Genomic DNA, 25,887 nt, shown 5'->3' with positions numbered 1-25,887 from the left:
GATGGACTCTGACCTCACAGTCTACCTTGTTATGACCTTGCACCTTATTGTCTACCTGCACTGCACTTCCCTGTAGCTGTGACTCTTTACTCTGTATTCTGTTATTGTTTTCACCCTGAGAGATGAGATGTCTTTTATTAGTCACATGTGCATCGAAACACACAGTGAAATACGTCTTTTTGCGTAGAGTGTTCTGGGGGCAGCCTGCAAGTGTCGCCACACTTCCGGCGCCAACATAGCACGCCCACAACTTCCTAACCTGTACGTCTTTGGAATGTGGGAGGAAACCGGAGCACCCGGAGGAAACCCACGCAGGCACGGGGAGAACGTACAAACTCCTTACAGACAGCGGCCGGAATTGAACCCGGGTCACTGGCGCTGTAATAGCGTTACGCTAACCGCTACACTACCGTGCCTGTCCGTGGTAGTCTGTGCCTGGACTACCTCAATGCACTGTGTAATGAATTGATCTGCATACACGGTAGGCAAGACAAGTTTTTCACTGTACCTCAGTACACGTGACAATAGTAAACCAATACCAATACCAATCACACAGTACGGAAGCAGGCCCTTCAGCCCATTGAGTCCCTGCTGACTGCAAAGATCCACTTAATAAGTAATAACATCTCCTCCTCACAGACAATCAACACAGGCGCACCTCAAGGATGCTTATCCCACTGCTCTACTCTCTCTACACTCATGACTGTGTGGCTAGGCACAGCTCAAACACCATCCATAAATCTTCTGATGAGACCACAGTTGCTGGCAGAATCTCAGATGGCGACGAGGAGGTGTACAGCAGTGAGATAGATCGGCTGGTTGAGTGGTGTTGCAACAACAACCTCGCACTCAACGTCAGCAAGACCAAGGAATTGATTGTGGACTTCAGGAAGGGGAAGTCAGGAGAACACACACCAGTCCTTATTGAGGGGTCAGCAGTGGATAGGGTGAGCAGCTTTAAGTTCCTAGGCGTCAACATCTCAGAGGATCTGTCCTGGGCCCAACACATTGATGCAATCATGAAGAAGGCAGGCCAGCAGCTCTGCTTCGTTAGGAGTTTGAGGAGTTTTGGTCTGTCACCAAAGACTCTTGCAAATTTCTACAGATGTACGGTGGAGAGCATCCTGACTGGTTGCATCACCGCCTGGTATGGAGGCTCCAATGCACAGGATCACAAGAGGCTGCAGAGGGTTGTAGACTCAGCCAGCTCCATCACGGGCACAACCCTCCCCACCATCGAGGACATCTTCAAGAGACGGTGCCTCAAGAAGGCGGCATCCATCACTGAGGACCCTCACCACCCAGGACGTGCCCTCTTCTCGTTACTACCATCGGGGAGGAGGTACAGGAGCCTGAAGACCCACACTCAACGATTCAGGAACAGCTTCTTCCCCTCCGCCATCAGATTTCTGAACGGTCCATGAACCCATGAACACTACTTGTTATTCCTCTTTTGCACTATTTATTTTTGTAACTTATAGACATTTTAATGTCCTGCTGCCACAAAACGACAAATTTAAGACACGTCAGTGATAATCCAGCTGATTCTGACCTGCACCAGTCCCATTTTATTCCCCCCCTCATTCTCATCAACTGCCCCCAGATTCCACCCACTCCAGTCAACGTGAAGGACACGGAACAGTACAGCCCAGGAACAGGCCCTTCGGCCCACCACGTGTGTACGGGCCACGATGCCAATCTAACTAATCCCACCTGCCTGTACATGGCCCACATCCCTCCATTCCCTGCATGTTCATGGGCCTGTCTAAATGCATCTTGAACGCCACTATCGTGTCTGCCCCCACCACTTCCCCGGCAGCCCATTCCAGGCACCCGCCACTCTCTGTGTAAAAACCTCATCTCCCTTAAACTTTTCCCCTCTCACCTTAAATGCATGTCCTCCAGTAATTTACATCTCCACCCTGGGAAAAAGACTGCACCCTACCTACGCCCCTGAAACTGAGGTGTCCCCTCAGCCTCCGATGCGTGTGAGACTGGACAGGCTGGGACTGTTTGCCCTGGAGCTGAGGGGTGACCTGTAGAGGTGTATAACATCATGACAGGCATAGGTAGGGTAGGTAGTCAGAATGGTTTACCTGGCGCAGGGGGTATCAAAAACAAGAGAGCATAGGTTTACGCTGAGAGGGAGGATATCTTCATTAGTCACATGTACATCGAAACACACAGTGAAATGCATCTTTTGTGTAGAGTGTTCTGGGGGCAGCCCGCAAGTGTCGCCACACTTCCGGCGCCAACATAGCACGCCCACAACTTCCTAACCCGTACGTCTTTGGAATGTGGGAGGAAACCGGAGCACCCGGAGGAAACCCACACAGACACGGGGAGAACGTACAAACTCCTTGCAGACAGCGGCGGGAATTGAACCCGGGTCGCTGGCGCTGTAATAGCGTCGCGCTGACCGCTACAGAGATTGAAAGGGGATCTGATGGGCAAGTTTTGTTTTACAGAGAGTGGTTGATATCTGGAACTCGCTGCCAGAGGAAGGAAGGAATCAGATACACTCAAGAGACATTTAGACACTTAAATAGGCAGGACATGGAAGCAGACAGTCCTAATGTGAGCAAGTGGGATTGGCCTAGATGGGCAAAAAGGTCAGCATGGATGTGATGGGCTGAAGGGCCTGTTTCTGTGCTGCACAGCTCTGCGACTCTTTCGTTCCAACACCAGTAAAGGCAGGAGGACTGATCCCTGTTTAAAAGCAGCTGTGAAGAACCCAGTGTGAGTGAATGGAAGAGAGGGCACGGTTGTAAACACACCAACATGAGTCACTTGGTTTCCAGCCGGATTTTAATCCAAGCTGGGTGGAACTAACTAAAACAGCTCAATTTCAGAATCAGAATCAGGTTTGTTATCACTGACATGTGACGTGAAATCTGTTGTTTTGCGGCAGCAGTACAGTGCAAAGACACAAGAGTCTATAAATTACAAAAATAAATCAATAGTGCAAAAAAAAGCAATAACGAGGAAGTGTTCATGGGTTCGTGGACCATTCAGAAATCTGATGGCGGAGGGGAAGAAGCTGTTCCTGAATCGTTAAGTTGGGGTCTTCAGGCTCCTGTACCTCCTCCCTGATGGTAGTAATTTAAAACACGGGGTGTCCTTATACCCATCTAGGCTTGAGTTTTTATACGTAAGAAACAGTCAAAACACTTGCTGGCTGCTTCCTTACAAAGCTCGAGGAGGTGCCAGACAGCACCAGGCCTGCCTTCTTGTCACTGCCGGGGAATTTACTCAGACATCACAGGGATGGAAACAGTGAATCACTGGCATCAGTCTTGCCGAAGTAAGTCAACAAAATGAAGCCTTTTACAAACTTCTGTAACCAGGAGAGTACAAAATATTACCCTCACCACAGCTGGCTTCCTGTGGAACTGTCTGTACACAAAACACTGGGACAGATCCTGGAATCCTGAGATCTCGGAGCCCCTGCAATTCTGGCTTCTAGAACGTTCTGGATTTCAGTCACTCTTGGTGTCTGCTGGGGTCCTAAGCTCTGGGGTTCCCTCCCTACCCTACATCTTGCTCTCTCTCTTGACCAACCTTCCCAACTTCTTCTTAAGTGGCTCAGTGTCAAATTCTGTTTGATTCCACTCATGTGAGGCAAGGTAGGGTATTTAAAGTTGCTCTGTAAATACAGGTTATTGTCCTTGTTAAACATCAGGCCCCGTGTCCACTTTTTCTCCATCTTAACCCAGTTGGCGCCGGAAGCGTGGCGACACTTGCGGGCTGCCCCCAGAACACTCTGCACAAAAGATGCATTTCATGGTGTGTTTTGATGTACATGTGACTAATAAAGAAATCTTTAAATCCCATTTGATTTTTGTAATGGGAGTTGCTGAGTAAGCATTTCTATTTACATTAACCCACAAAGGAGCTACATCGCCCACTGCTGGCAGGGAGTTGTCTTTGCAGCGTGACAGTTTACATAGGCAGCTTCCACTGTTGCGATGTAGGAAACACAGCAGTCAATTCGTAAGGAGAAAGAGTCTCTAGAGGGAACGTTTCCTCGTGGGAGAATCTAGAATTTGGAGTCATTGTTTAAAAATACGTTTTGCACATTTAAGCCATGGATGGCGCATTTTCCTCAAAGGGCAGGAGCAGCAGTCAAACCTTCCTCCCCTCCCCTGTCCACCTATCACTGCTCTGCTTTCCCCCCCATATATTGGGCTTCCCCTTTCCCTATCTTCAGTCCTGAAGAAGGGTCCTGACCCGAAACATTGACCTCCTGCTTTCTTCCACAGACGCTGCCTGGCCTGCTGAGTTCCTCCAGCGTCGTCGTGTTTTTCATCTAGATTCCAGCATCTGCAGTCCTTTGTTTCCCTAAACCTTCACGAACCTTGATCATCCAAGGTTCCCTAATCTTGCCATCTTTGCCTGGAACGTGCTGGTCCTGAACTCTTGCTAACTCTCTTGTGAACTGGAACCTGCTGGCCCTGAACTCTTGCTAACTCCCTTGTGAACTGGAACGTGCTGGCCCTGAACTCTTGCTAACTCTCTTGTGAACTGGAACTTGCCTGGCCCTGAACTCTTGCAAACTCTCTTGTGAACTGGAACGTGCCTGGCCCTGAACTCTTGCAAACTCTCTTGTGAACTGGAACGTGCCTGGCCCTGAACTCTTGCTAACTCTCTTGTGAACTGGAACGTGCCTGGCCCTGAACTCTTGCTAACTCTCTTGTGAACTGGAACGTGCCTGGCCCTGAACTCTTGCTAACTCTCTTGTGAACTGGAACGTGCCTGGCCCTGAACTCTTGCTAACTCTCTTGTGAACTGGAACGTGCCTGGCCCTGAACTCTTGCTAACTCTCTTGTGAACTGGAACGTGCCTGGCCCTGAACTCTTGCTAACTCTCTTGTGAACTGGAACGTGCCTGGCCCTGAACTCTTGCTAACTCTCTTATAAAAGGCTCCCACTTGTTTAGATGTTGCTTCGCCCACACAGAATTGACCTGTAGGAATGGACAAGATAAGTTTTTCACTGTACCTCAGTACATGTGACAACAATAAACTACTTTCTATACCCCAGAACATTAAGCAGCCAGTCCTGCCCTTCGCTCAACCACGTTTCCATGATTGCAATAGCCCCAGAGCCGGATTAAAGAGCAGAGACGACGTCTCCTCCCTCTGTGGGGCCATCGTTGACCCTCCCTCTGATTGGTGGGCTCCGCCTTCATCCAGGTTTTTGATGAGCCGCTCCCTCTCACAGAGCGGTGGGCGGGGCTGCCGTCGGTCAGATGACGTCAGGGCGCGGCGTGATTGGCTGGAATTCGAATCGCTACACTGCGAGCGGTGGGCGGGGCCTCGCCGGCGGGGATTCCCTCCCCCGGCTGCCGGCCGCAGTCTGGGCTGTGGCCCCTCGCCGCCGCTCACTGCCACGTCGCTGCCATGGAGTAGTTCCTCCGGCGGCGTCCGAGGCAGGCAGGCAGCAGCCCGAGAGGGGTGGTGAGGTGGGGAAGAGGGAGGGGGAGCCACCCACAGCAAGCTGCCCCCCCCCACCCCCCCGGAGCCGGCTCTCGCCGTAACAGCACGGAGGAAGGATGCTGACCGACAGTATAATGGAAGAGTTTGAGCGCCGGGCGGACTCCTGGTTCCAGCAGCAGCGGGACATGGAGCACGGTGAGTTCAAACCCCGTGCTTTGGGCAGAAGGGGCGGCGCCCGGTTTGGGGTCCCGGTTCTGTCACCCGCGCCGGCTCTTTGTAGGGGAGACCGTCCCTGTTTCCAAAAAAAAAATCCCCCGGATATAAAACTCTGGTGTTTTTGTTCTTTCCCCCAACAGGAAGAGGCCTTTCGGCCCACTCTGCATGTGTTTGCTCTTCAAAACCACTGTCCCGGGAGCCCTCCGGCTGCCGGGTTGATTGCATTTCGGTCTCGACTCGGGGTCCTCGCCTTCGCTGGCGAGGACTTGCCAGGGGCGGGGGTGGGGGTTGCCACCCGATGCGTGGACTGTCCATCTCCCCTCCACAGACGCTGCCTGACCCCTGAGTTCCCCCAGCGTCTGGTGCCTTGCTCCAGGTTCTAGTGTCTGCACCTCCCTTTCGCTCTGCGGACCGACCACCAGAGTTGGTGTTAGTTTTACACTGTTGCTGGCCGGGAGTTTGTGTTTTGTAACAATGGAGGCTTTGGGGGTGGGGGGTGGAAAGAATTCGGGTGCTGGGGACTGTGAAGTCTGTGCAGAGTGAATAGGAAGGTTCTACAGTGTAAGCTCAGCAACTAGGGGGCATTAATTCCGATTAGAGAGTGGTCGGTTGGGGCAAATTCCCCTTGAGCTACCTCAATGCACCGTGTAATGAATTGTCTTGCATACCGATCGTACAGGTCAAGTTTTTCCACTGTACCTCGGTACAAGTGACAATACTAAACCAATTCCCAAATCTGAAATTTGGTGTTCCCACATTGTTTTTGGAATGTGGGCTTCGCTCGCATTGTCCCGAGGAGGAGGAGCTGTGGGCTCTTGCTGTGCTGTTGTGGAGGGAGTTCTGGGTTTTAGAGCCAGTGACATTGAAGGGTCGGCCGAAGTTGGAGTCATTGGGGGGGGGGGCAGTTTTCTTCAGGAGGTCATCTGGAGGAGTTCCTGGCGTTGTGAACTGACTGAGAGCTGGGAACTGGGATCACTCTAGTACTCTGGGCCAGTATGGAGATAGCCTGCCGGACAACAGGTCCCCATGACTTGGACTCTCTGGGGAGGGGGACTGTTAGTCAATGACGGGGATCCCCTGCCTCGCCCTAGAACCGAGGACACCCGCGGTGTCTTTGCCTGGGAAGAGGCCATTCAACCCATCGAGGCCGTGCCCGCTCTGCCCTCTAATTAGTCCCACTCATGCGCGCACACACTGCGTCCCTATGGAAACAGTGTTCTGAGTGAGTGTTCGGGTTGAATTGGGGCTCGACAGGCGTGAATCCCCTTTGAATCTGCCTCCTGTGCTCTTTTCAGGCAGGACGTCCAGATCAAAGGATTAGCCACCCCCTGCCCTGCCCGATGCGGCCGCCTCATCTCCCCGCTGTTGCAGTTATTTCATCTCAAACTCCCTCGTTACTTGAACCCTCAGCTCAACCCCCCTCCCCAAATTGTTCACTGGCAGCGGATGAAATCTCAACAATACCCGTTCCCTTTAGCTGGCCTTTTCCTCTGGTAACTCCCCCTCTGGATGCAGGGAGATGCTCTCTGACTTATGCTGAGATGTTTGAGTGAGACGGAGGTGTGTGGTCTCTCCAGCGAGGAGCTCCGGCTGTTCTTCTCCCCCCCCCCCCCCCCCCCCCCCCCCCCCGGAGATGGTTCAATGTCAGCCTTTAGCTGGAACTCGCCGTCGCCAGTTCAACCCGCTCACCGCGAGTCGCTGAAATACTCGATTAGTACAGGAGTCCCACACCCCCAGGCTCAGGAACCTTCAACCATCCGGCTCTTGAACCAACCCTAATCACTACAGTCCAGCAACCCTGTGATCAACTTTGCACCAAAATGGACTTTTTGTTCTAATTGTGTTCTTTCTTGGAAAAATTGTGCATAAATTTTTTGATGCTGTGTGCTGCAGCAGGTCAGTGTTTCATCGCACCTGTGCACACCTACTTGTGCAGATGACAATGAACTCGCCTTTGACAATATTGGATAGGAGAGGTTCAGAGGGGTAGGGACCAAATGCGGCAAAATGGGACCATCTCAGGTGGACACCTTGGTCGGCACGGACCAGTTGGGCCGAAGGGTCTACATCTAGGGACGGGGATGTTAATTAGCTGGGGAGCTTCTACTTGGAACAGGAAGTTGCCAGGGGATCTGATAGGAAGAGATGGAGAAAGGTTGTTCAAGGCGTCATGAAATCAGGTTTATTGTCGTGGGTGCGCACCCAGCGCACGAGTTCCATGAAAGTTAACACCACGACAAATGTAATTAAACTTAAATTATATACAACTTGCACGAATTGGGAGAAATGTAGTCCGAGGTAGAATTGGGGTTTTTCAGACCGGTTCAAATAAAGGCGATGGACAAGATACCAAATGGTGGCGAGGAAATCCCTCTTCCCCGCGACTCGGGTGCGGGACACTCCCGGGGGGAGGGACGGCAGGCGGATTCGGTTGAAGTGCCCCAAAGGGAGCCGGGTGGGCATCTGCGAGGGAAGTACTTTGCAGGGGCTGAGGGTGGGGGCAGTGGGACAAGTGGATCGGTCTGTGACCTGCCCTCTGCACCCCCCCCCCCCACCCACCACCAATGGTGAGCTTCGGCGATGGGGGCCGGTTGGCTGTTCACCGAGGGGGGAGACTCCTTGCCTAGGTGTGGGGAGGGAGGTGATTATTGTTCTGCCTGAAACGGATGAAAGTTGCCATCTAGCATCAGGATGCACTCGGCAATGCCGCTCTTTGAAGGCAGTGTCCCCCAAATAATCCCCCAAATAACTCCCATTCGAGCTGGGCTCCCAGAAGTAAAGGCGGTGAAACAGCTCGCTGGGCCTTTGTTACCCTCTTGCATCATCTAGTGAAGGGGAGGAGGCTGTGAAAGAATCTCCTGGCTGTCTTAGCAACCGGGCAAGGCAACTCAATAGCCAGCAAAGCCTTCTCGGTGTGCAGGTAGAACAGAGGGGTAACAGACACAGCGTTACACCGAGGCTGTACAATGCCAATGCTGTTCTCTCGCTTTCTCCTTTGTGAGTCTGCGATAAACTGCTGGGGGCTGTAAGCGAATCCGTCTGCACGTCAAGTCATCCTTGTTTCTCAGGGACTGGCTGAGACGGACCCACACCAGAGTGAGGAGCGGTCTCTGAGAGAGACAGATCTTTCTTTCCTCGCAGCTCACCTCTGAGCTACCTCAGTGCTGCTGGTAAATGTGGGAATCGCCAGCCCTCGGCAGGTCACCAGGCACGGTCTGCGAGTGAGGGTGGGGCAGTTCACAGGCTGGTGAACGGACGTTGAGCTGAAACGCGGGGCTTGTTCTCTACGCCCTACTTGCCCCATCCTCGAACCGCTGGTGTCTGCCGGTTCTTCTGACACCCCGCTGCGTCTTTGTTGCTGCTACCGATTTCCACAGCAGTGGGACAGAACATCACACACACACACACACACAGGCGTGATCACACCTCATCTGCCCTCAGTTTTAAGTTGCAGCTGGAGCGGTGGGCGTTTGCATTTCTCTACCATTTGTTTTGTGTCTCAATAATAGCAGGAATTTGGCAGCAAAGCCTGGGATCTGCACCACTGAATGAGGGAGCCCCGAGTTCCAATCTCGCCATGGTAGTTTAGAGAATTTAAATTCAAGTAATGAGGCAACTTCATAATTAAATGTCAGTCTCGGTAACAATGATATTACTGCACTGTGTAAACGCGTGGCTGGTTCCCTACAAGGGAGGAAACCTGGGCGCACCCGAGACTCCAGTCCAAACAATGAGGCGAAACAGGAGAATTTCTTTTCTCCGAGGATTGTGAATCTTTGGAACTCCGGTCCCTCGGAGCAGCAACAAAGCGGAGTCTCTGAATATTCCTGAGGCAGATGGAGCTGCCGGAGAACTCGGTGGGTCCGGCAGCGTTTTGTCTCTCTCGATCCACCCAGTTGTTCCTACACCAGCAACCCCCTCCCCCAATCATCGCTTCTCTCCCCCCCCCCTTCACCTGCCCATCACCTACACCCCCCCCCCTCTGTTCCCACCCTCCCTTTCCTCTCCTCTCAGATCCCAACATCTGCAGCCCTCCACCTCTCACCTCCCGGCCTCTCACCATCCCCACTCCCCCCCCCCCGCACCTGGATCCACCTATCACCTGCCGGCCCTTGCTCCACCCCCCTTCCCCTCACCTCTTTCCACCAGCTATCTCCCCCCCTTTCAGTCCAGATGAAGGGTCTCGACCCAAAACGTTGACTGTCCATCTCCCTCCACAGATGCTGCCCGACCCACTGAGTTCCTCCAGCGGTTTGGTGGTTTTAGCTCCAGATTCCAGTGTCTGCAATCTCCTGTGTCTGCATGGATGGAATGTTGGGGTGATGGGTCACCGCAGGCTGGTGTTAACGTTGTGTTCAGATCAGCTACAATATGACTGAATGGTGGGGCAGGTTTGAGAGGAGGTCTCCTCATCTATCTCTGTATGTGGTGTGGTCTCAGCAGCCCAGGTTCATGGGCAGCCACTGGCACCAGTCAGCACATCACAGCCCATGAACGGAAACGCATCATGTTCAGTGCAGATTGAGTGCGGGAACGAGAGGCAGCAACCATGTGTTTAGCAGGGACACACAGACAGTACTGTGATGTGTGACTCATTAATTTAATTGATGTTCTTAGAGGTAAACAAGCTTCTCACAGCTCCCACTGGGCAGGAGGTACAGAAGCCTGAAGTCCCACACCACCAGGTTCAGAACAGCTACTTCCCTTCAACCACTTAGTTCTTGAACCAACCAGCACAACCCTAATCACTGCCTCAGTGAAGGAACACTACAGACCACCTCTTGTACTCTCATGGACCCGTCTCTGTGTGTGTTTCTTGCACTAGGGTCTTGTTTTCTGCAAAGTCCTTTCTTTGCTCTTCAGTCTTGTGTAATTTATGTACAATTTATTCTGTGTTGTCTGTACCTCATCGCACTTGTGCGCATGACAATAAACTTTGTTCAGGATACAGAGTTGAGATTCAGAACTTGCAGATATGGGAAATTTGAAATAAAAGCAGGAATTGCAGGTCGGGTGCGGATGAGAGAAAGGGATAACATTTCTGGGTGTCGACTTTCCATCAGACCGAGAGCTGCCCTGCTTTTATTTCTGGAATATTGCCATGGGATCTTCCTCGCTGCCTCCAGAGTCGACAGATGGGGTCCAGTCTCAAGGACCCCTCTGAAATACACCACCTCTGCTGCACCCAATTCAAGCTTCAGCGTGTCTGTGTGGAGTGTGGCCTGGTTCTGTCCTCGAGGCTAGAGGTTGGGATCGCACCGGTGATATTTCCGGAACTGGGCTTTTCTTCCAGGATCTAACAAGGGCAGTGATAACAAGATCACTGTCTAGGAAGCAAATCAGAATTGGGTTTATTATCACTGATGTATGTCAAGAAATGTGTTGTTTTGCAGCAGTACAGTGCAGGGCAAATTACAAAATATAACAATAGTGCAAAAAAATAACGAGGTAGTGTTCATGGACTGTTCAGAAATCTGATGGCGGAGGGGAAGGAGCTGCTCCTGAATCATTGCGTGTGGGTCTTCAGGTACTGTACCTTCCTGGTGGTAGTAACGAGAAGAGGGCATGTCCCAGGTGGAGGGTCCTCAGTGATGGATGCTGCCTTCTTGAGGCACCACCTCTTGAAGATGTCCTTGATGGTGGGGAGGGCTGTGCCCGTGATGGAGCTGGCTGAGTCTACAACCCTCTGGAGCCTCTTGTGATCTTGCGCATTGGAGCCTCCATACTAGGCTATGATGCAACCAGTCAGGATGCTCTCCACCATACGTCTGTAGAAATTTGCAAGAATCTTCAGTGACATACCAAATCTCAAGCTCCTAATGAAGTAGATGCAGAAAGCGAGAAACTTTTTTGATGGTTGTCTGTCTCTCGCCTGCTCTGCCCACTGATCTGAGTTTACAGTGAAGCCTCGAGTAAATCTATGTCTAATCTACAAGGTCATGTGTGCAAACTGTAACCCTGCTTTTAATTGAACTGGTGCTCTGAGACCAGGCCATTAGAAGTTTTTAAAGTAGAGGTGGATGAACTTTTAAAAGATGGAGGAACTGGCACAAGAGACGAGGCCTGGGGCAGATCCACTGCAAGAATATTGGACAGTAGGGCAGGCTTGAGGGCTGAATGGTCTACTCCTATTTTCTTGTGCAGGGAAATGCCTATGTCTTGAGAAGGGCCTGTTTCTGTGCTGTGTGACTGTTCACAGGCTGAGCAGTGGTGGGAGGTACACCCAAGGAGGGGTCTCGGGTACGGAATGGGGAGAACGCATAGACTGAGCAGTTGGGGGGGAGTGGGTGGGGAGATATCAAGGTGAGCTGAGGCTTGGGGGGAGGGGGTTATAAACACTCCCACCTTGGCCACAGGTCATCCTGTGTGGGGCAATGAACCCACTCTCCCTCTATTATTTTGCCCCTCTTTATCCCACACCCCACCCATTTGAATCCTGGAAACGAATGGGACTTCAACCCCTCACCAACTTTTACTGATGCACCATAGAAAGCATCCTACCTGGATGCATCCCGGCTTGGTACAGCAACTGCCCAGGACCACAAGAAACTGCAGAGTTGTGGACACAGCCCAGCGCATCATGGACACCAGCCTCCCCTCCTTGGACTCTGTCTACACTTCCCGCTGCCTCAGGAGAGCAGTGAACATAATCAAAGACCCCACCCACCCCAGACATTCCCTCTTCTCCCCCCTCCCATCAGGCAGAAGATACAAAAGCCTGAGGGCAAGTACCACCAGGCCCAAGGACGGCTTCCATCCTGCTGTCATAAGACTACTGAACGGTTCCCTAATATGATAAGATGGACTCTGACCTCAATTGTTGTGAGTGAGGAACCAGATTCGGGGTCTCAAAAGCAAGGACTCTGAACACAATCTGGCAGTAAATGATTTATTTACAAAGGACAAGCATGGGAAATTGGTAACGAATAACCCCCCCCCCCCAAACTAGGCACACACAATCAAGGAAAAACAACTCACTGCAGGCACAGCTCTGTGCTACTAGGGACACTAACTAAAACTAACCAACAGTGCACACCTCACCAGTGATCTCTCCAGTGCTCTTCCACTGTGCTGGAGTGAAGCAGGGTGATCCCTCAAAGATGGTAAAAGAGGAAGAGCTGAACACATGTGGTACCTTTTATAGGGCTGGGGGTCCAGCCCAGGTAATTTACAGGGGGCCAATGGCTCGGTGCCAAGCAAGGATTAATCAGTTACAAAGGCCAATGGCCCAAGGCCAAGTACAAAGGTACTTAAAGGGGCCAATGGTCAGGTGTGCACTGATGGGTGGGGCGGGGCCAAACCTTGATTGGCAGTGGTGTGTCTTCTGACCAGGTCGTGGGCAGTGCTGTCACGTGACAGCCACAACCCTCCACAACACAACAATCTACATTGTTGTGACCTTGTGCCTTATTGTCTGCGTGCACTGCACTTTCTCTGTAACTGGGACACTTTATTCTGCATTCTGTTATATTTTTACCTTGAACTACCTCAACGCACTGTTGTAATGGATTGATCTGTACGATCCGTATGCAAGACAAGTTTTTCACTGTACGTCGGTACAAGTGACAATAATAAACCAATTCCAGGTGAAACGTTCCTCGTGTGGTGTGCACATCTGGGGATGAGTGCCTGGTGCTGGAGGGGTGAGATGGGCAGGTACTTGGGGAGGGGGGCTGTTTTGGAAGCCGCCGTCTGACTGCTCTTTCTTCCCCGACCGTAGATCTGCACCTGGCTGCCGAGCTGGGCAAAGCCTTGTTGGATCGCAACACGGAGCTGGAGGAAGCCCTTCAGCAGATGTACAGCACCAACCAGGAGCAGCTTCAGGAGATCGAGGTGAGGCTGGTGCCGGTGAGGTGGGTGTGGGGAGTTCCCCAGGCTACTGGCAGGCCCTCTCAATCCACTCGGTTCCCCAGGTGTGCCCAGACCAAGGGTTAGCCCGAACTCTATCCTGGGGGGTAGGAAGAGGCCATTCCCCCCCCCCCCCCCCCCCCCCCCGGCCTGTCCTATCATTAGTTGGATCAAGCCTGTTCTGTATTAGTCCTGTGCCCAACAAACCAAGCTTGGTTCTCACCTACCCTCCCGGCCGTGGGAGTCCGTGGCCACCCTTCCCCCCACAACACCCCCCCCCCCCCCAGCTCCGGTCCTGTGCATTGGTGACCCCTCTCCAGCCGCTTGGGGCCCGGGCTCTGGAATTCCCTCCCATTTATCCTGGTTTCCTCCCACATCCCAAAGACACGTAGGTGGGTAAATCGGTCAGTGAACTGCCCCCAGTGTGTGGGTGAGGGGTCGATGGGGAGAAGGAAATGGGATTGGTGTAGATGGGTGGTTGCTGGTCGGTACAGACTCGATGGGCTGAAGGGCCTGTCTCTGTGCTGTATCTCTGACTCTCCCTACAACCTTCCTCTTAATGCGGTGGTTGCCTGTATTCTGCCTGTGGCTCCGTGTCAGTCGCTGTTAGTCCAGCCCCCTGTTCTCCCAGGTTAAGGCCACCAGTTGTGACTGTGTCACAGAATGGTAGAAAATTTACTAACTGATAAGAGACCATTCAGCCCATCGTGCTTCTGCTGGTCTAGGACGGGCTCTCCCACTGATCCCAGCTTCCAGCCCTGGGTCCGTACACCTGCAGCTCCCAGCTCCATGTCTAATCCAAGCAGCCTCTGGGGGGTAAAACATCTCCTCTTCCCCCCGCCCACCTGTTGGACTCCTGCCCTCGAGTGTCGACCACTCTGTCAAGGGAAATTATTGTATTTCCTGTATACGGACCTCAATTACATCTCCTCTGCTGCCTCGGTCCCAAAACCCAACCCCAGTCCCTCTTCAGTTATAATAACCTTGTTCCTCTCCTCTGCACCCTCCCCGGTGCCATCACACGCCTCCTGTAGGAGAGGCAATGCCCCAGACACTTGTCGGGTCAGGCAGTATCTGTGGGGAGGGAAATGAGAGTCAATGTTTAGGGTTGGGGTCCTTTCAGGAGGCCACCCTGTAGATACCAGGTGTGTGCATGGTTCTCTGGACTGGGGCCGGACACGGTTCCCTGCTACCTCCTCGCTGTGGCAGTGCATGCCTCCGCCAACGGATCCCAGGGGTCTACCCTGTACAGGGTCTGTAGGTGTACCCACCACGGCCCCTCTCACCCTCCCATTGAACGTCCCCTTGCCTCACTGCACCCTCCGAGCGGGAGATGGGAGCAGGAAGGGGCCACCTGGCCCCTTGTGTTGACTCTGCTCTTTGTTAAGATCATGGCTGATCTGCCTCAGCTCCACATTTCTGCATTGACCCTGTTCTCCTCCAGTTCCTTTGATATCTGGTCACGTTGCTCCATGACTTGGATCAACTTTACCTCGTCCTCTGGCGTGTCCAAGCAGAGCCAATGGGAGGCCAAGGACGAAACTGTGATTGCAGCCAACCGGATTTGCTTCCTCCACAGTGGGAAGGCCATGGAATGCGAGCCACCTCTGCCTTTCCTGCTCGCTCGTTTCTGATTGGGCGGTGGGGGAGGGGGGGCAGTTAATGCGATGTCACTTCACATTCCTGCAGCTCGCAACAGCAGCATGCATTGCTGTCAGACAGCCCAGCGCTGTTATTGCTGCTCTACGGTGTGTGTGTGTTGACCTCCGATTCCCTTCTCTCTGAGTCTTCGAGCACAGAAAACAGCCCTTCAGCCCATCTATACTAGCCCCATTTCCCAGCACTCGGTCCATTGCCCTTGGTGATTCAAGTGCTCATTCCGATATTCCTTCAATGTTGCGAGAGTCTCTGCCTCCAGCCCCTCGGGGTGTTCCAGATTCCCAAGGTGAAGAGGTTCTTTCTGTGATCTCTAAAACTCTTCCTCCCTGTCCTAAATCTCTTTCCCCTCTCGCTGTAGACACCTCTGTCAGGGTGGGGGGGTAAATTCCTCTGAAGAAGCCATTGTGTGTCGGCCCTGGGTCAATCACACGGGATCAGTGCCTCCTCTTGGCTGGAGTTTGAAAGGATCTGTCCCTCGCTGATCAATCCCATCAGCTGTTTGCCTGGCTTCCCACTCTGACCTGGTCTGGTCCCAACGTTGGGATCATCCGTCCTGCCTGGTACTGCGGGCCTTAGGCAGGTCCGACCAGGAATCAGGGCATCATTTGGCAGGCGAGCTGAGTTCTTGTGCACAGCTCCTGTGGCGTGATCGTTGACCCTCAGGCATGATGAACACGCGTGCCCTTTGGTGCTGTGTTGACTGATCTGATTGGTCGACCAATTAGGGGCCAAATGGGACGTCCCAAAGCATTTCAGCCCATGGAACCCTCGAGAACCACAGTCACTGTTGTAGTGCGGGAACATAGAACAGTACAGCACAGGAACAGGCCCTTCGGCCCACAATATCTGTGCTGACCGCGATGCCAGTCTAACTAACCCCTTCTGCCTGCACATGGTCCACATCCCTCCATCCCTGTCTGTTCATGGGCCTAAATGCCTCTGAAACACCACTGTGGTATCTGCTACCCCACCTCCCCTGGCAGCCCGTCCCAGGCACCCACCACTTTTTTTCCCTAACAACTTGTCCCACACATCTCCCTTAAACTTTCCCCCTCTCACCTTAAACTTCTGCCCTCTAGGGGAATAGAAACCCTGGGGAATAAAGATTCACCAACTACCCTATCCATGCCCCTTGTAATTTATATACTTGCATAGCAAGATCCCACGGGGTATAATAACCGATAGGACGTTATTGGGGATGGAATTGCGACTGGGCGCTGGGGAGTGTTTCACTGTCAGGGAGGGGTTCTGGAAGTCACAGCCTGTGGGGTGTTGGGGCAGAGACTCTTGAAATATTTGCACAGTATTTGGGGAAGCAGTTGGGACCGAGGGCTGCGGGCCAGGAGGTGGGGAGCAGAGTTAGCGTGGGGAGGGCCTGCTAACTCCCGACTCGAACGCGCGGCAGGGCGCTGGAGCGGGCGGCTGTGCCGGTCCGCCTCTGCTCCCCGGAGAGGAGGGAGCGAGCCGGGAAGGGAAGTGGCAGGAAGCTGTGAATTCCACGGATCCCACTCTGCTGCAGTTTTGGCTCATTTGTGAATCGTCCGGTCCCTGTGGCTGAGGCTCGGTCGGTTTGTTGGCATATTGCACCCATGTGTACATAAGACAAAGGAGCAGAAGTCGGCCATTCGGCCCATCGAGTCTGCTCCGCCATTCTATCAAGAGCTGATCCATTCTCCCATTGAGCCCCACTCCCCCGCCTTCTCACCATAACCTTTGATGCCCTGGCTACTCAGATACCTAGCAATCTCTGCCTTGAATACACCCGATGACTTTGCCTCCACAGCCGCCCGTGGCAACACATTCCACAGATTCACCACTCTCTGGATAAAGAAATTTCTCCGCATCTCTGTTCTGAATGGGCGCCCTTCAATCCTGAAGTCGTGCCCTCTTGTACTAGACTCCCCTGCCGTGGGAAACACCTTCACCACATCTACTCTGCCCAGGCCTTTTAACATTCGAAATGTTTGAGGTCCCCCCCTCATTCTTCTGAACTCCAGGGAGTACAGCACAAGAGCCGTCAAACGTTCCTCGTATGTTAACCCTCTCGTTCCTGGAATCATTCTAGTGAATCTTCTCTGAACCCTCTCCAACGTCAGCACATCCTTTCTTAAATAAGGAGCCCAAAACTGCTCACAGTACTCCAAGTGAGGTCTTACCAATGCCTTATAGAGCCTCAACATCACCTCCCTGCTCTTATAGTCTATAATGCACTTGTGGGAAAACTTGCAGCAGCGTTGGGCACATCCCACCAGATGCACAAGAAATGCATAAATCACACAACTTTTCCAAGAAAGAACACAATTAGAGCAACAAAAAAAACATCAGGTTGTAGGACGTGCTCTCCCTGTTCCACTGCTCGGGCTGCCTGAACGTTGGGTTCAGACTGTAGGCACTGTGTGTGTACACGCCCCTGTGTTCAGCACAGTCCCTGCAGCTTCCCCCTGGTGTGAGGTGTGAATCGGGTCCTGTTAGCTGCATGCAACCTCCTTCCAAATCTTGGAAGTCCCAACTAGGTTCTGAACCCTCCCGGGGTACCTCCCCCTGCGATCTTCACACTCCCAATTTTTTCACTCTTCACTGAGGCTCCGCTGGCGACCAAACCTTGGACTTCCCTTCCCTCTGGAATTCCCTTCCCAAACACCTGAACCTTCTCCCCCTCTTGCACCACCAGCCCCCCCTTCCCACCCCACCGGAATGGACCCTTGTTGATCCAATGTCTGGTCACCTCTGCGGCCAGGGTAACGAGAGTTTGCAAGGCCTTTAGTCTGTGGTTTCTCAAGGCCCCTTTAACACACCTGTTACCTGTACCCACCCCTGGGTGTGGCTGGATGGTTGGATACAGGCCAGTTTAGGAACATGGCAGATGGAGTTTAACCGGAACAAGTGAAGTGTTGAACTTTGGGAAGTCAAATGCAAGGAGAAAGAATATAGTCATTGGCCGGACCCTCAGGAGCGTTGATGTACAGAGGGATCTGCGAGTTCAAGTCCATTAGCTCCCTGAAAGTGGCAACATCAGTCGATAGGGCGGTGAAGAATGCACGCAGAATGCTTGCCTTAATTGGTCAAGGTGTTGAGTGTAAAAGTTGAAGTCTCATTGCAGCTGTATAAAACTTTGGATAGGCTACTTTCAGAGTATTGTGTGCAGTTCTGGTCGCCCCATTACAGGAAGGATGTGGAGGCTTTGGAGAGGGTGCAGAAGAGGTTCACCAGGATGCTGCCTGGATTAGAGGGCATGAGCCATAAGGAGAGGTTGGACAAACTTGGGTTGTTCTCTCTGGAGCGGTGGAGGCTGAGGGGAGACCTGGTAGAGGTTTATAAAATTGTGAGAGGCAGAGAGTAGACAGTCAGTCTTTTTTTCCCAGAGTGGAAATGTCAAATACTGAGGGCCTAAGTTTAAGGTGAGAGGGGGGAAAGTTTGAGGGAAATTTATTAGATATGATGGTGGCATTCAAGAGGCATTTAGACAGGCAGATGAACAGAGACGCACATTCCACAGACGCTGGAACCTGGAGCCATACACAAAGTGCTGGAGGACCTCAGCAGGTCAGGCAGTGGACCATGGAATAAAGGATGGGGGAGGGGAGGAGAGGAGATGGGCCGGTCATCAAGGTTGGGCAAGGGAGTCCCAGGAATCAGGGAAGACACACAAACAGGTAGGGAATGGAGGAATAAGGCCCATGTGCAGGCAGATGGGATTAGTTTAATTTGCTATCGTGGTCGGCACAGACGTGGTGGGCCAAAGGGCCTGTTCCTGTGCTGTTCTATGGACTGGCAGGGCCGAGAGGGCCTGAGCAGGTACCAAACCTGATTTGTCGATCGCTAGGTGTGAGGCACAGGTCGGGGGTTGGGAAAGGCCCAGCTTAGGATCACTTGTTTAACTGTCCACAGAACTGTGGAGGATCTTTGAGAGAATGTGTGGAACGCTGCTAGTTACTGCGGGTTAACCACGTCATCGTTGCTGCTTGGTAATAATAACCTATTTGTTATTCCTGAACCCTCTGGGTTAGTGTGAGCCTTTGGGAAGGGTTTAATGACGAGGGTTCAGAGGAGGTTCACGGGAATGATCCTGGAAATGAAAGGGTTAATGCATGCGGAGCGTTTGATGCCTCTGGGCCTGTACTGGCTGGATTTTAGAAGGATGGGGGGTGGGGGGGGAATCTCTTTGAAACCTCCTGGATAGAGCAGACATGGAGAGGATGTTTCCATCAGTGGGAGACTCCGGGATCCGAGGGCACAGCCTCAGAATAAAGGGGGTGGTGAATCTGTGGGATTCGTTGCCACAAACAGCTGTGGAGGCCAAGTCATTGGGTGTATTTAAGGCAGAAGAGGTTGATAGGTTCTTGATTGGTGAGAGGGGTTTGTGGGGAGAATGGGGTTGAGAAAAAAAATCGGCCATGATTGAATGGCAGAACAGACTCGATGGGCCGAATGGCCTGATTCTGCTCATGTCTTATGAACCCTCCAGTGCTCCTGGGTGCCGATGTCTGACAAGTTGCCCTGAAGCAGAGGGCCATCCTCCTCCGAAGTCCGATCCCAGCTGTTTTGGTGGTTTTGGACACTCCTGTCGGGGGGTGGGGTTCGAGTGGCCCCAGGGTGCAGGAGGAGGGTGCTGAGGTTCTGGAGGAGCCACGCCCTACCCTGGGGAAGGTGTTGTGAAACTGGAATTCACTGAATGCCTTTCCCGCAAGGAGGTGTGTAGGTCCAATCCCCACCCCACCCTCCTTGGCTGGGATGGGGCCTTCCGGGTGACCACTGCGATGTTAATTTGATCCGGTCCCTTCTCCCTTGCTGAGTGACCCAGGGTGGGTCTCCTGCCCAAGGCCAAAGGTCGAAGTTCAAGCACAACATCCAGGCTAACAATTGGGTGCAGTGCCGGGCGAGTGCTGCACCGTCAGAGGTCTGTCCTGCTGATAAATCGAGGCACTGAGTTCAAGAGTCAGGAGGTTATGTTGCAGCTTTATAAAACTCTAGTCAGGCCGCATCTGGAGTATTGCATTCAGTTCTGGTCGCCCCATTGCAGGAAGGATGTGGAGGCTTTGGAGAGGGTGTAGAAGAGGTTCACCAGGATGCTGCCTGGATTAGAGGGCATGAGCTATAAGAAGAGGTCGGACAAACTTGGGTTGTTTCTCTGGAGCGGCAGAGGCTGAGGGGAGACCTGATAGATATTGATAAACTTCTGAGGCACGTATGGAGTAGACAGCCGGTATCTTTATCCCAGGGTCAAAATGTCTAATACTAGAGGGCATGGATTTAAGGTGAGAGGGGGAAAGTTCAAAGGAGATGTGTGGGGCAAGTTTTCTACACACAGAGAGTGGTGGGTGCCTGGGATGTGCTGCCAGGGGTGGGGGTGGAGGCAGATATGATAGGTGTTTAAGAGGCTCTTATATAGGCACGTGAACGTGCAGAGAGTGCAGAGATATGGACATTGTGTAGGCAGAAGAGATTAGTTTAGTTAGGTGTTTAATTATAGTCGAACTAGTTTGGTACAACATTGTGGGCCGAAGGGCCTGTTCCTGTGCTGTACTGTTCCATGTGGAGTTGAGGGCCTTGTCTTCTCACCTTGGTGAATTTGGGAAGATCCGATGGGGCAGTTCTCCCCGGATTCATCCCTTGGTCAATATTCACAAACACAAAATCTGGTCCTTGTGTCACTGTTTGTGGGATCTTGCTCTGCACTAGTTGGCTGCTTGCGTCACCTGATTGGCTGTAAGTTGCTTTGGGGTGTCCTGAAAGGGATGTAGACGGTGCTACAAATTCCAGTTTCTCATTAAAGAGGTTCAGTTGGGATAAGGACCAGGAAACTAGAGACGGTGGTGTGGTACATCTCATTTCTCCTGTGGTGTTGCTGCGTCGGTCCCTCGCATCCTGGGCGGGGGGTGGGTTTCACCCGGCTGGGGAACTTGTCGCTTCCCCCCTTGCCCTGCGGTCAGACTGACTCCTGCTCGCCTTGCAGTACCTCACCAAACAGGTGGAGTTCCTCCGTCAGGTGAACGAGCAGCACACCAAGGTCTACGAGCAGCTGGACGTGACAGCTCGGGAGTTGGAAGTAACCAATCAGAAACTCGTTATGGAAAGCAAAGCATCGGAGAACAAGATAGTGAGGTAACATTTCACCACAACTGCCTTTTAAATATTAAAATCCATGCGTGGGGTGGATATCACACTTTGTACATCTACTTTCATTCTGCAACATTAATTCTAAATTGCCTCAATATTTCTCATTCAGTTTTGCTATGTCAACCGTCACGGTGGAATTGCATGCTCTGGCAAGCAGGGGGCTCTGGGAGTGTGTGGTCAGCACGGCTGTCTTGCATACAGAAGGTGTGACGTTTGTGTTAACACCACTGTCGTACCGTGGTGACCTGTGGATGCAGATTGGGATCGGCGAGGGTTCCCCAGAGCACCACGCCGTCAGACACTTGCTGGGTCCCCCACGCCTGGTGTGTGATCTACCTGATGGGATGGGGTCCACTGTGTGTTGGAGGTTTATCCATTTACTAGCGGATCACCTCCATACTGCTCCATCTCCGAGCCTCCTGTGACCCAACAGATGAGATACTCGTGGTCTGTCCTCCAGCTCTAACTGGCTGCGGGACCTTTTACGGAGAACGATCTGGGGCCAAAATGCTGACTGTCCATCTCCCTCCACGGATGCTGCCTGACGCGCTGAGTTCCTCCAGCACTTTGTTGGGAGTTGATTCCCTTCCTGCCTTGTCATTTTTGTACATGTATTCTGGTTGGGGTGGGTGGGGAAGTGGTGACAACCTGCTGCCCTGTGGGGTGGGCGGGAAGGTTGGCATCCTTAGATGAGCACCTCTTTACACCCACCCTGCCCCAGCTATCCCAGACCTGGTGTACCCCTCAACCTGCCACAACCCCACTCCCTGACCCATGGCTATCCCCCCCTCCATCCACAAGTGTCCTAGACACGGGGGGCCCCGTGTTTTACACCCCTTCCCCCAGTGTCCCTAGCATTTTCTGTTTTTGTTTAGGATTTCCAGCATCTGCAGGATTGGTGAGGGGCCATTTGTAAATCTCCCTCTCCCACCCACTTCCCCTCGGTGTCTGAGTGTTCCCCGGATTACTGGAGGATGGGGGGGGGGGGTGTTCGAGCCGTGATAAAGGCTTCAGTAGCTGGCCGACAAGCCAAGGATGGCAGAGGTGTCCTGGGTCGCTGGCGGTGACCCTGACCCCACCACCCCTCCGGAAGCCCCCTTTAACCAGCGGTGTGTGTGCTCTCGCCCGGCAGCCTGACGGAGACGGTGGACGGCCTCCAGTCGCACGTGGACGAGCTGCAGCGGCAGATCGAGGAGCTGAAGAGCAGGTCCCGGCATGAGTTGGTGGAACAGCGGAGGGCAGCGCAGAGCTCCCCCTGTCTGCAGGAGCTGTACGACTTCGACAGGTGAGACCCCCTCCCGATGGGTGACCCATCTAACTCGGGGAACCCTCTCGCTTTCGAGACGGAGATGCCTCAGGAACGGGACTTGGCTCTCCGGTCAGGCTGGGCTCGGATCGGAGATGACCTGAGCCCCTCTCCTTGTGTTTTTCCACACGCTGGGCTTCTGGGGTATCACACAATGTGGGACGAACTCAGTGGGTCAGGCAGCACCTACAGAGGGAAATGGACTGTCCATCTCCCTCCACGGATGCTGCCTGACCCCGAGTTCCTCCAGCACTTTGTGTTCTGGCTTGGTGAAAGCAGTCACAGAGGGTGTTGGAGGTGGTTTTCAGGCTGGGGACCTGTGAGGTGCTGGAGGGATTGGTGCTGGGTCCACAGATGTTTAACGTCCACATTAACCATTTGGCACGGTTGGTAAGTTTGCGGATGAGACCAAAATTGGTGGAGGACAGTGAAGAAGGCTGTCTAAGGATCTGGATCAAGTTGGTAAAGGTAAAGGTTTTATCCTCACACTGTCCCAGTTAAATTCCAAGGCAGGACTTAGAGTGAATGGAAGGGCCCTGGGGAATGTTGTAGAACAGAGCGACCTTGGGCTACAGGTACATGGCTCCCTGAAAGTGGTGACACGGGTAGACAGGGTGGTGAAGAAGGTGTGTGGCACGCCGGCCTTCACTGGGCAGACACGGAGTACAGGAGTTGGACCGTCGCGTTACAAGAGGTGAGACCAGACTTGGAGTACTGTGCGCAGTTCTGGTCGCCCAGCTATAGGAAGGATGTCACTGAGCTGGAGAGGGCATTGAAAAGATCCACATAAGGATGTTACTGGGACTAGAGGGCTCAAGATACAGCGACAGGCTGGGACTGCTTTCCTGCACTGACAATACTTGAGCCATATCGACAGGTACTTGTATGAGCAGGGCATAGAGAGATGGAATTAATGCAGGGAAGTGTGGTTCGTATAGATGGGCACGGTAGTCGGCATTGATGCAGTGGGCTGTTTCTCTGCTGTACAACTGACTCCGAGGCTAAGGGGTGACCTTATAGAGGTTTATAAAATCACGAGGGGCACAGATAAGGTGGACGGTCACAGCCTTTTCCCCGGGGTAGGGGAGTCCAAAACTAGAGGGCATGGGGAAAGATTTAAAGGGGACCCGAGGGGCAACTTTTACACAGGACGTTGGGTATGTGGATCGAGCTGCCGGAGGCAGGTACAATTAGTGTTTAAAAGGCATTTGGACAGGTCTATGGATAGGAAAGGTTTAGAGGGACATGGGCCAAATGCAGGCAAATGGGACTAGCTCAGGAAGACACAGTGGTCAGCATGGATGAGTTGGGCCGAAGGGCCTGTTTTCGTGCTGTATAACTCTGTCCCACGGAGTGATAGAATTGGTGGGGTGGCTGGTTTAGAGGGGTCAGCATGGAGGGGTGGGGCCAAAGGGCCTGTTTCCATGCTGTGATAGAATTGGGAGATGGTGGGGTGGCTGGTTTAGAGGGGTCGGCAGGGCGTGGTGGGGCTGAGTGGCCTGTTCCCGTGCTGTATAACTCTCTGTCCCAGGGAGTGATAGAATTAGGAGATGGTGGGGTGGCGGGTTGAGGGCCAGTAGGGAGGGGTGGGGCCGAGTGGCCTGTTTCCTTGCTGTGATAGAATTAGATGATGGGGTGGTGGGTGTGGTGGGGCCGAGTGGCCAGTCCCTAACACCGCTGTCCTGCCCGCAGGTCGCCGGCCCAGAACCAGGCGCTGGTGGAGGAGCGGGAGCGGCTGCGGCAGAGTGTGTCAGCACTGCGGGGCCAGCTGGCGGCCGAGCGCTGCCGCACTGAGGAGCTGGAGCAGGAGCGGTGGCTGGTGCTGAGCGAGAGCGGCGGGCTGGAGCGCGGCCTGTCCGCGCTTCACGACTACACGCGGCGGCTGGCCGAGCTGGAGGGCAGCGTGGCCGAGCTGCGGCGGCTGCGGCGGCGGCGGCCGAGCGCTGAGACCCGCGACCTGCTGGACGGGCTGCTGTTCTACCCGGAGCCGCCAGAGCCACCGGCCAGCGACAGCGGCGACGAGGCCGGCCCCGCCGACGACCCGCTGCGGGGCCACGAACTGACGTGCATCAGGCGGGCAGAGGCCGTGCGCCGCCGCGGCGTCTCGCTGCTCAACGAGGTGGATGAGCAGTACAGCGCCCTGCAGCTCAAGTACAACGAGCTGCTGAGCCGCTGCCAGCACCCTGGCTCCTCCTCCAGCAAGGCCGTGCAGACCCCGGGGCGGCTGAGCCAGGAGTCGGCGGCTGGCTGCACCCTGACCGGGGGGACGCCTCCGGGAATCAAACCCGCCACCTCCTGCAGCGACGGCCAGCCCGAGTACAAGGCGCTCTTCCAGGAGATCTTCAGCTGCATCCAGAAGACCAAGGAGGAGATCGAGCAGAGCAGGTCCAAATACAAGCAGGGCCAGTGGCGGGGCGGCTGCAGTTAAGAGGCAATGGAAAAAAAAGGGGGAGGGAAAACTTACCAGTATTGCAATAAACCTCAGACTGGAAGGAAACCTCACGTAACTTATTAAATGAAGTTCCTTTCCTCCCCAAATTGAAAAAAAATGCAGTGTTCCTAGTGTGAGCCAGATGATCCTGTTGGATGTGAATGTATTTGTAAACGGGAGGCGACTTTCTCACCCAGAGGAAGTGCAGCTGGTACCTTTTTTTATATATTACAAGACGTGCATTCCCATCATTGGATTTAACGTAAAAGTGCAAATACTTGAAGTTTGGAATAAAAGCAGGAGATGTTGGGAATACTCAGCTGGCCGTGCAGCATCAGTGGAGGGAGAAACGGGGTGAATGTTTCAGGTGGAAGACCCCTTCGTCAGAACTGGGGAATAGAGGAAACGGTTTATGTTGCAGGGAGGGTGGGGTTGGGTGGATAGGGTTAAGGTAATAGTTTCTGTTGGGGTGAGACTAGGGTTGCCCTGGGGATAAGTTGTCGGGGGTCATCCAGTTGGTGGGAGGGGCGGCAGTTAGAAGGTGGGAATACAAGGGGGGAGGGGGAATAAAAGATTGTGGAATATAGGCAGGCAGAGCCAATGCACAGAGAGGAACGGGTGATGTCACAGGTGGGTGACTTGTAGACCTCTACAACTTATCCCCACTGCAGTCCTAGACTCACCCTATTACAGATATTCCCTCCATCCATTTGTTCCTCCCACCCTCCCTGCAACTTAACACTTGTAACTTGCAACTTGTAGCCTTTATTCCACTGCTGACAAAGGCTCTTCCAGCAGAAACTTGAACTCTGCTTCTCTCTCCACAGACGCTGCCCGACTTGCTGAGTATTCCCCACATCTTCTTTCTTGCCA

At 53.3% G+C, this 25,887-nt stretch overlaps 1 protein-coding gene across 1 annotated transcript; it reads left to right on the top strand.

Moving 5' to 3' along the window:
- Positions 1-5,325: 5,325 nt before the first annotated feature.
- On the top strand, positions 5,326-25,887 carry cdr2b (cerebellar degeneration-related protein 2b). The gene is made up of 5 exons (XM_052022520.1): positions 5,326-5,632; positions 13,374-13,486; positions 21,114-21,262; positions 22,410-22,562; positions 24,276-25,887. Exons 1-5 carry the CDS (start codon positions 5,554-5,556, stop codon positions 25,009-25,011), a joined length of 1,230 nt encoding a protein of 409 aa, XP_051878480.1. The 5' UTR covers positions 5,326-5,553; the 3' UTR covers positions 25,012-25,887.

The sequence above is a fragment of the Pristis pectinata genome, chromosome 8 (genome assembly GCF_009764475.1).
Source record: "Pristis pectinata isolate sPriPec2 chromosome 8, sPriPec2.1.pri, whole genome shotgun sequence".
Classification (NCBI taxonomy): domain Eukaryota; kingdom Metazoa; phylum Chordata; class Chondrichthyes; order Rhinopristiformes; family Pristidae; genus Pristis; species Pristis pectinata.
This window is presented reverse-complemented; position numbering and strand designations above follow the sequence as displayed.

Coding starts and splice junctions, on each gene's coding strand:
- cdr2b (XM_052022520.1), top strand. CDS start 5,554: ATGCTGACCGACAGTATAATGGAAGAGTTTGAGCGCCGGGCGGACTCC. Junction 13,487..21,113: donor AGCAGCTTCAGGAGATCGAG/GTGAGGCTGGTG, acceptor CTCGCCTTGCAG/TACCTCACCAAACAGGTGGA. Junction 22,563..24,275: donor GAGCTGTACGACTTCGACAG/GTGAGACCCCCT, acceptor TCCTGCCCGCAG/GTCGCCGGCCCAGAACCAGG.